Below are 10,175 nucleotides of genomic sequence, written 5' to 3' on the forward strand. Positions count from 1 at the left end.
CCGTCTCTACACCATGGCTCAGGCCGTTCCTCTGCCTTCACCTCCTGTCGAGTCCTCCATCCCCCAAGGCCCCGCTAGTCGCCCACTCCACGAATCCCTCCTGCTGACTGCGACGGCTCCCCCCTGAGCCCCAGGTTGCCTCGCTGGGCCAGCACGGTCACAGGGCCATCAGGGCCCCTTCCCATCTCCCACTTTGCTCCTTTAGGCCAATGACCATGTTGTAATAGGGCCTCAACTGCTCTCCTAGGAAGGACACTATATAAGTAACTGCTCATTCAATCCTCACAACCACGCAGAGGAGGGTGGTGTCATCCCCAGGCTTTGGTCAAGCAAACTGAGGCCCCGAGTTTGAGTTCCTCAAGGTCCCGAAGCTCGTCCCCCTCACATCCGGTGATGCACTTGGCGGGTTCTCTGAAGGCACGTGAAGGTGATGAGATGGACCTGGATGCCTCAGTGCTGCAGGTTCTCCCGCTTCGCACCCAACAGCCTCACCCCCGGGGGCTCATTAAACCACATCGCTGGGCTCCACCCTTAGAGGAGGTGCGGTGGGGCCTGAGAACTGGCTTTTCTAACAAGTTCCCAGGTGATGTTGGTGCTGCTGGTCCGGGACCACACGTTGACCCTAAGCTGCTAATTAACAACGTGTGTCGCCTTCTTTGGGGCCAGACTGGTTGCTCTCCCCAAGCTGAGCACGTAGCTCCCCGTGCCTCCTGCAGTCTCATCACCAGCCCCAGAACAGGGCCCGGCACTTGTTGACAGGCAGATGGGTCATGTGATGCTGGGTGAGTGAGAGAGAGGGACAGCGACAGGAGGAGCTGAACCAGCCAAGACTGCAATGACCACGTGAAGCCCCTGGACTGAGGGCGCCGGGCCAGAGCTGCCCAGATGCCGTGTCTAGGCTGGGAATCCAGCCAGGCGCTGGCCTCCTGCTGCTGGAAGTAGAGCCTCATCAAGCACGTCCTGGGGTTTCTCCTGACCTTCCCTCCTGACGGCTCTTTAGGCCAGCAATCCTCAACCCTGGCTGCCGGTGGGAGTCACCTGGGAGCTTTAGAAAGTCCAGATGTCTGGCTGCTGGCTGCACCTGGACCAATTGCGTCAGAATCGCTGGCACAGGGCCAGCATCTGACGGGGCTTCTCAGGAGTTCTCCGAGGCTGAGAACCACAGATTGAGAACCTCTGCAGCCTCGGCACCGGAGGCTTGGGAATCTTGGATGCAGCCCTGCCTTCCTGGGCAGCGGGCTCCGCTACCTCCCGGGGCCCACACTCGGAGTGTCTCCTGATGCAGGTCAGATCTGAGCTCTGCCCCTTGCTGACTCATAACGTCTGTGGGTCTCAGTGGTCTCACAGGTGAAGGAGGAATTACAGGAGGTTGTGTAGGGTGCCTGCAGTCAGAGCACAGTAAGCCCCCACTGTTTGCTCTCACTGCGGCCAGGCCTTCCCCTTCCCGCAGGTGGAGGTCTCTGGACTTTTATAATGGTACTGCCCAGGATAAACAATTCCTGAGCACTGCCAACGGGTGTGTATTTATAAACTGCATTCATGGGTTACTATACTAACATATTATGCATATTATAAAACATTCAACAAAAATAGAAACTTTTAAGGATTGAGATAAAAATATAAATACAAGTTCCCATATTTTCTTCTTGACGCCCCTAGGTATATGCACCCCACCTTGGGGCACCCTGCTGGAGGGCCCACTGAGAGAGGCGGTGGTCACCTGGGGTCACGAGCGTGGGGCGAGGGGTCAGGAAGTGGGGAGCTGCACACGGGGCCCTGGGGAAGCTCCGGGCGGTGGTGGGGGTCGGTGCTACAGCTCCGAACCGCTGGGGAAGCGGCAGCTACGGACGGGGACCCGGACACCGCACAACCCGGCAGGATCTTCAAGGGAGGGTTCCGGCCTGGGGGCCCTGGGTCCCGGGGAGCCCGGGCACGGGAATCCGGGGCAGAAGGATCTCGGGCGCGAACCTCGGGAGTGAGGGGACTCAGGCCCCAGAGAGTCGCCGGAGCCCGGCTCCGAAATCAGCCGCGACAGGTCATCCACCAGGTGCCACTTCTCCTGCACTTGCTGGGGCGGAAGAGGGGAGCGAGCGGCCGGTTTACGAGCGGCGCCTCCTCTCACCAGCTGCCGCGGGAGAAGCGGCCACCTCGCAGTAGCAGCCCCGAGGCCCCGCCCCACTAGAGTTTCCCCTCCCCGCCCCCGCTGCGGCCCCGCCCCACTAATCTCCCGCCCTATCCCTAGACCCGCCCCGCCGGGCCAGAGACCACGCCCCTCCCGATCCCGCCCCAGCCCAAGGCCACGCCCCATCAGGTCCCGCCCCAGCCTGGCCAGAGACCACGCCCCCGCCAGTTTCACCTCCTACTTCGGCCCAAGCCCACACTCCCATTAAACCGGGTCCCCAAGCCTAAAGCCACATTCCTGTTGACTGGTTCCCGGCCGGAGGCACCGGTTCTCTCCCTCCACCTTCCCCGCTTCTATCCGCGGCCTGAGGCCACACTCCCGACAGGGTCTTGCCCGGAGTCCGTGACCCCTCCCCAGTCCGGCGGACACTCACCCACACCAGTTGCTTCCGGAGCCCCCGGATGGCCCTCGCGCTGGCCTGGGACTGGGAGACGCACACGGTCAGGACAAGGCTTTGGATAGACGGGGATGCTAGGTCAGTCAGCCCCCTACTTCCTCCTTCCCCACCCCAGTCTTAAAAACCACCTCCCGGGGTCTTCTCTCTTCCAGGTTCCTAGACACCGCTTTCTCTCTCCTCTCCTTCCTCCCACTGGTCGCTCAGCCCCTCTCCTCTAAATGGTAGTAAGAATAACAAGCGCGGCAGGCTCACAGCGTGTCTGCACCAGGCAACGTGCTTCCCCAGTGGACACTTAAAGTGCCCGCTTTACAGGTGAGGGCCTCCAGGGGCTGCCCAGGGGCACAAGGCAACCCCCAGGACACGTGCCCTTGGGCCCCTGGCTCCCTGCGACCTTGGGCTCTCCTTGTCTGGCCCCCAGATCCCATGAGACTGGCTGGGAGTGCCCCTCCCTCGGCCCCTGCTGCCCTGAAAGGCACCTGAGCAGGATGAGGAGGGGGAAGCTGAAGGCGTGGGAGCCCAGGTAGTGGAGGATGCGCTGGCTAGGGGGTGGGAGCCGGAGGGCCACCAGCTCTGGGACCACCTGCCAGGGGGCTGAGTAGTTGGTGAAGAGGCCACAGTCCCAGGAGGAGCGGATGCTGGGGAGAGACCGCCAGAGGAGGGCCGGTGTCAGTGCTCGGGTGACGAGCTGCCGGCCCGGCAGCCTCAGCCCGTCTGCTCCCCTCACCTGCTGACCACATAGCCCAGGGGCACAGCGGCCAGAAGCAGGCCCAGGATGAGCACCAGCTGGAAGAAGAAGATGGAGCTGGAGGCGCGGAATGGCCGAGGGGATGCCCTGGAGTTCCTCAGCAGGGTGTACTAGGGAGCGAGCAAGGACATAGGGGCCTCAGTGCAGTGTGCAGATGGGAGGTGCCCGGCGGGGCAGCAGCAGGAGTTGAGGGCTGCTCTGCTGAAGGCGCTCGAGGTGCCCACACAGGTGCGGCCCTGCTCCCTCCCAGCCCCTGAGCCCTCACCTTCTTGATATAGAAGGTGAGGAAAACGAAGATGCTGTTAAGCAGGGGCAGCAGGGGGCAGTAGAAGAGGCCCATCCAGGTGACCGTCTGTCCCTCCACGATGTCCAGCACGTTCTTGGGCAGCAGGAACTCCTCCCGGTCCAGCCAGGCCCAGAACCGGCCCGAGAACCGCTCCACCAGCAGCCTGGGGGAGGGGAGTGCCCAGGTACCCACCACCCAGAAGTGTGTGGACCTCGTCGGTCCTGGCTGTGGACCATAACACACTCACACGGTAACAGGCATGTAGAAGCGCTCACCCCTGGCTGTGGCCACTGGCCACCCCCAGACACGCCCACTCCACCCCCGTAGTGTCCCCACGTGGCTCACCTCCTAGGCAGGCTGACAAGGAAGGTGAAGGCCACCGTGAGGAGGAAGTTGAAGATGCTGAGTTTGTACAGCTCCACCCCCACCGAGTTCTCCCAGCACTGGTCAGAGGGGGCATCTGTCACTACCCTCGGTCCCCAACCGCCCCTCACCCACCCGCTGGGGGACTCTGTGGTCTAGGAGCCTTGCCTGGAGTCTGATATGATTGCCTAAGTTAAAACCCGGGCCTGGGATAAGATTTCAGCAGACAACGCCCACAGTCTGGGCTGCCTTTCTGCACAGCGCAGAATGTGATGTGAATGACGCCCCCTGGAGGTGACTGCTGGGTGGGCAACTCTGCCCACAGCCTCTCACAAAGGTGAGACCCTGAGAAGGACGAGGAGATCAAAGAGGTGGGGCTTTGCAGAGGACAGGAGGGACAGGCCCTGATGGAGTCACCGGCCACCTGGTAGTCACATGCGTTGTAGCCGTAGGACTCACAGCTGGTCTTGTTTCTGCCAAAGCACAGCAAGTCTGGCCCAGCGAGAAGGAGAACATTCCCAGGCTGGCCAGCTTCAGCACCACACACCTGGGGGTCAGGGGAGGGGGCGGGGACTGTGTCAGCGGAGGAGCCCAGGTACATGGCACATCTACTCGGGACACAGGTGTGGCTGACATCTGCATGAACTCAAGTCTCTCCCGGGCCCCAGCCCCCTCGAAACCCAGAGTCCAGCCTCCTTCCAAACTGCTCCATGCGTGCGCAATATTTCCCAAAGTGCGTTCCCTAGAATCTTGGTCTCTAGATGATTCACAGGAGAAAGGTTCTGTTTACATCAGTTTGGGAAACACGGCAGTCCAGCCATCCTCCCCCCACACCCAGCTTGGAGATTCACAGGCACATACGTGCTTTTATATCATTAATGCAGGTGAGCTCTCTCTTCTAAGGCCTATTAATGCCCTAGTCTGTTTACACCGTCCATATATCACAAACACGTGCATGCATACTCCTGAATAATATGTAACTGGATCACACAGGTAGGGTGGCCTAACCCCAAACGATTGCCTGCACGTTATATCAAAGTGTGGACTTTCTTTTTTTTTTTTTTTTTTTTTTTTACTTTTTGTCCATACTTTGCAGCACGTGGGATCTTAGTGCCCCGACCAGGGATCGAACCCGCGCCCTCTGCATTGGAAGCACGGAGTCTTAACCACTGGACCGCCAGGGAAATCCCATGAAGTGTGGACTTTCAAGGCTGATACACGGCCGGAGCCTGGCTGGGAACAGTGGTTCTTGTGTTGAGGAAGCAGGGGTGGTGGGGGCTTATTTTTATCTTCCATCCTTTTGAGCATTTTGAATTTTTTTTTTACCATGTGCACGTGCTATTACCCACTCCAAAAATAAAATTTCAAAGCAAACACAGTCTACCTCGGAATGGGTAGATACGCAGAATGGGCTCCGGACAGCTTCTGTGCCAGGGAAGCCCAAGGAAAAGCAGACCCTGCCAAGTGAGGGGTGGGTGGCAGACGGAAAGAGAACCTGGGCTGGAGCTGTTGTGTGTGTGGGGTCCTGTGGGTGGGTGGGTCCAAGGCAGGACCCGAGTCCTGGGAGAGGAGACAGAGCAGAGCCTGGGGGCGGAGGACGGCTTGAGTTTGAAACCTGCACCCAGCAGGCATGGGGAGCCTCCCTTGGCCAAGGCGCTTGACCCTTTCAAACCTCAGTGTCCTCATCTATCCAGTGGCAGTGAGGATGGTCCTAACTTCACAGGTCACGTGAGGGTGTCAAGGTGAGGGGTGTAAACCCTCAGGGGCACATGGGAGGGAGCTGTGTTCCTAGGTAGGTGACTGTGGTACCCAACGTGCCCTGGCAAAACAGTCACTGGCTTGCTTTGGATGGTGGGGACTGGAGAACCTTAGACCGGGGCCCCCCAGACTGTGTGTGGGAGCAGCTGCCTGCCTTCCCTTGCACCGGGACCCCTGATGCCAGGTGATAACCAAGGACAGGCGGCAGGACACAGCCCTTCCATGCCCTCCACACTCCGTCCCACCTGTCACCCCCCCAGGTGTCACTCACCAGATAAGGGTGAGGTTGACCTCAGTGTTGGGAGGGTAGTTTTCCAGCTGCACCAGGAAAACAAACAGCAGGGACCCAGAAAGTTGACCAGGGCGATGGACCCCAGGGGGCAGGTACTGGAGCAGCAGAAACAGGACTCCTGTGGGGAGAAGTGGATAAGGGGGTGCCGTCGGGCTGTGGGGGCCCCCAGCGGCTCCCCACATCCCCTACGACCCCTTCAAGTGTAACTCTGGTGCAGGCCCGGAATCTGGAAGCCCACGGATTATTCCCAGTGGCAGCAGGGGGTATCCACAGGTAGAGCCTGTCTGACTTGGTTATGACTTTGGGCAAATTGCTTTAACCTCTGTGAGGCCTCGGTTTCCTCTTCTGCAAAGCGGGACCATCCCGTCTCCTCCCCAGGCCTGGCCAGATTAAATAAATGCATGTCAGTCGCCTGGCACCTCCTTGTTGTCCTGCGAGTACTTGGTGGCCCAGAAGATAGCACTGATGGCCCCAACCACCAGAAGCCCGATGAGGATGTTGACCCGCAGGTAGGTGAGCAGGTGGCAGGCCCTCTGAGCCCGGGTCTGATGCTGTACCATCAGCAAGTGACGCCCCTCCTCCAGCTCCACCTGTCATGGGGGCAGGGGCAGGGGCACAGGTGGGTTATGGCTGGCCCAGGGGGAAGGGGAGGGGGGCTGGCAAACAGCCCCAGGTCGGTGTGCGTGGGGAGAAAGGCTGCCAGGCTCTAGGCGAGGTTGGGGTGACGCTGAGGCGGGGACAGGACGGGCTGGTTTGTCCAGAGCACCCCCAGAGTACCGTGCAGGTGATGCGCTCACCACCCAGACACGGCACAGCCCCCGCCTCCAGCTGGAAAACCGTGTGCGCACACACACACACAGACACACTCAAGCCACACACTCATTCACTCTCACAACTCACACTCATGCACATCCTCACACACACCTTGAACTCGTTGCTGATCTCATGCTTCTTGATGGTGGCTGCCTCCTGCCCCTGGATGCAGAAGTCCCAGGAAGAGAAGACCTTGGCGCTGAGAGGTGACCTGTAGTCCTGGCCCAGGAACATCTTCTGTGGCAGCCCCTTCACCATCCTGGAGGGGGCAGAGGCCAGGGCTCAGCCTCGGCTCGGCTCTGATCTGGGATGGGAAGTCCCAGGCAGCCCTAAGTGCAGCCTCTGGCCTCGGCCTGGGTGGGGGGGTGGGGACACAGGAGCGGTGGCCCCGCTCCTGAGGTCTGCAGCTGGGGATGCAGAGTTCCGGCCCTGGAACCTCCATTGGCAGGGACTCCCTGCCAGCTTGGGGGTACCACGCCAAGCAGGGGTGATCAGGGAAGACCCCCTGGAAAGGGGTGGAGGCAGGGGCTCTGCTCTCACTGCCGTAGAATCCCACAGAAGCAGAGGAGCAGGCAGGCCAGTGGGCTCAGTAAGTAGGCCAGGCGGATGCTGTATATTGAGCTGCTCTCAGGCCCCGCTCGGTACGCGCCGTAAAAGAGATAGGTGTTGTTGAAGGCCTGGGGATGTCAGACAATGACAAGTGAGCCAGGCTGTGTGCTAAGTGTTTTCTTGCTGTTAACACATTAGTCCTCACAGTGACCCCATCAGGTAGAGAATAAGAGTATCCCCATTTCACAGAGGCTCAGAAGGGTTGGGCAACTTGCCTAAGGACACACAGCTTAGAAGAAGAGCCAGGACTGGAACACGGGAGCCCGCACGGTAACCACCCAGTGGCTTCCAGGGATGAGGGCAGGGTGGTGCTTATCCCAGAATCCTGGACACTTTTTCCCTTCTTGTCCTTCAAACCCCGACCCCAGCTGGGCTCTGAGGGCCGTGGGCACATATCCATGGGCCTGGGCTGTGCACAGTGGCCTCAGCCTCTCTCTGACCCCACTGCTGACCCAGCCAGCCTGTCTGTGGAGGATCGTCTCCCTAGAAGCTAACGTGCCCTTGGAGGGGTGAGGGTCCTCTTAGACTGGGGTTCCCTGAGGCTAGATCACCAGGTTCCCCAGCCTCCCTGGTCCACAGCCAGTACAGACCCACTCACCCTGCCGGTTAAAACATTCCAAAGTAGATTGTTGAACTTGGGAACACCAGTCTGGGGTTGGTGGCCACCAGGACACTGGAGGGCTGTCGAGGAGGGAGAGGGGTCCAATAGGCAAGGGTCCCCAAGGCATAGGTGAGACTCTGCCCCTCTCACTCCATAGCCTCCAATCTCAGGAGGCCTGAGCAGGGTCATGAGGGCATGTCAGGAGGCCTGTTATGCAAAAGGCGAGATCGAGTAGAGCCTCATGGCTGGACCCAAGCAGGACGATGCCCAGGGTTTGGACACAGAGGGTTGGGGCTGTCCCAGTGGACCAGGCCCCACAGGGTTCAGGTGGGCTCGGGGGGCACTGTTCCCTCCGTGGGCCAGGCACTCACTGAAGTTCAGAGCAGGTCCTCTGTCAGGGGGGCGGAGCCAGGTCAGGGGGCAGCAGGACGAAGCTGTGGTCAGAAGAAGGGTCAGGAGGTTAAGCAGCAGGCAGGAAGCGAAGGAAGGTGAAGTAGGACTAGGATTCCGTGCCGAAGAGGCCTGCGGGGAACAGCAGGTGGGTCCGGAGGCGCCGAGCCGTGGGCCCAGCTTATAATCTGAGGGTTGTGGGGTGTGGGTGAGCAGCCTCGCAGGGACCTCAGTGTAACGGCCAGTCCTGGAGGCTGGCCTAGCAAGTACCTCTAACAGCCACAGGGGTGCCATCATCCACCAAGGTTTGAAGGGAGGCTCTGGGGGCAGAGGGGGATGTGTGAGGAAGGCGGGGTGGGTTGGTGCGGGTGGAGAGGTACAATGGCCAGGGGGATAATGCCCTCCTCTGGTTTCCAAACTAGACATTGAGACTCCAGAGAGGGGAGGCAGGAGGTGGGGATTGGGGTTCGGGTCCTACCCCGATCTCGTAGAGAGCCCCCTCCCAGAGACCACAGCCCCGGCCAGCCGCCGTGCTGCCTCCCCCAGGCGCCGTCCTGCAGTCTGCTGCCTGCGACGCCACTGCTGCCAGCACGAGGTCTTCACCCCCTCAGGCTCCCGCAGCTGCCTGGGATGGGGTGGTGATGGGAGGGGTCCCTGAGTCACCCAGCATGCCCACCTGGCCAGGCAGAGCATGGGCCAGGGAGTCTTCCCACTGCTGGTGATTTCCACCCCCCCCAACCAACAGTTTGCATCCTCTCCCCACCCCCACTGCTCCTCCTCCGCTGTGTTCGGCAGGGTGTTCGGGCACCCACCCGGATGAAGCGCTTGTCCACCATGGCGTAGGGCAGCACCCGCACAGGTTCCTGGGAGGAGCACAGCCGCTCCATCTCCTGCTCCCACAGCTCCTCGCCGGCCGGCTCAGGTTCTGGCTCCCCTGAGGCCTGCACCGACCACTGCCTCAGCATCTCTGCGATGGGGTTGAAGTTGGGGTTGTAACGCTTCCCCCTCCTGGGAGGGGATGCTGTTGGAGGAGATCTGGCTCAGTCTCCAGCCACATCTCAAAGCAACGTATGGCCTCAGTTTCCCCATCTGTCAGACGGGGAGAAAGGTCCAAAGGGCTCGGAAAGATGGGACGTCACAAACAAAGCCAAGGCCAGGTGTGGGCACAGTTAAGTGCGGTGGAGCCCAAGGCCCGCTCTGCCCCACCTCAACCGGTTACCAGCGGCCGCAAGCCCTTCCCCATCGCCCCCTGGCAAGGGACAATTCCACGTGCCGATTTCTCCCATTGGGAAGACCTCTCTGCCGCAAACCCCGCAGTTCCCTGGATTCAGCATACTGCAACACCTCGAATCTGGACGTGTTGGGACCTCCTCTGTCTTCTACCTGGTGGTCCAGATCCCGGGACTGGGTCCACCCCGGCCCCCATGGAACCCAAATGGGGAAGCGTGGCTACAGCCCCGGCCGTGGGAAAGGAAGGAAGGGACCCCTCTGCCCCTCAGCAGCGGTTCTCACCCCTTCCCCGCCAGCTGCCAGCAGCTCCTCGGCCTCAGTTCCCTCTTCCACCCCCTCACGATCCCCCTCCCCTCACTCTGCACCCAACTCACCTGGGGACAAGGGACAGAGAGACCGTCCTCCGACTGGCTCCCGCCACTCCCGGCGGGCTGCGAGAGAGCCGAGGGGAGGAGTCACATGACAGGAACCCCAGCAACCCCTAGCCGTCGCCTCCCAGCACCCCTAGC

General features: G+C 60.8%; 1 protein-coding gene across 1 annotated transcript; it reads right to left on the reverse strand.

Moving 5' to 3' along the window:
- Positions 1–1,592: 1,592 nt before the first annotated feature.
- TMC8 (transmembrane channel like 8) lies at positions 1,593–10,171 on the reverse strand. Its single transcript, XM_032617510.1, is given in 19 exon segments — positions 1,593–2,068; positions 2,556–2,634; positions 3,056–3,214; positions 3,304–3,434; positions 3,590–3,773; positions 3,956–4,053; positions 4,398–4,462; positions 4,465–4,520; positions 6,003–6,141; positions 6,436–6,613; positions 6,948–7,095; positions 7,377–7,513; positions 8,044–8,126; positions 8,418–8,517; positions 8,519–8,570; positions 8,916–8,958; positions 8,961–9,057; positions 9,249–9,457; positions 10,041–10,171. Coding segments are annotated over 18 exon segments (2,160 nt in total). The 5' UTR covers positions 9,402–9,457; positions 10,041–10,171; the 3' UTR covers positions 1,593–1,810.
- Positions 10,172–10,175: the final 4 nt, after the last annotated feature.

Source organism: Phocoena sinus, chromosome 20, assembly GCF_008692025.1.
Source record: "Phocoena sinus isolate mPhoSin1 chromosome 20, mPhoSin1.pri, whole genome shotgun sequence".
Classification (NCBI taxonomy): Eukaryota; Metazoa; Chordata; class Mammalia; order Artiodactyla; family Phocoenidae; genus Phocoena; species Phocoena sinus.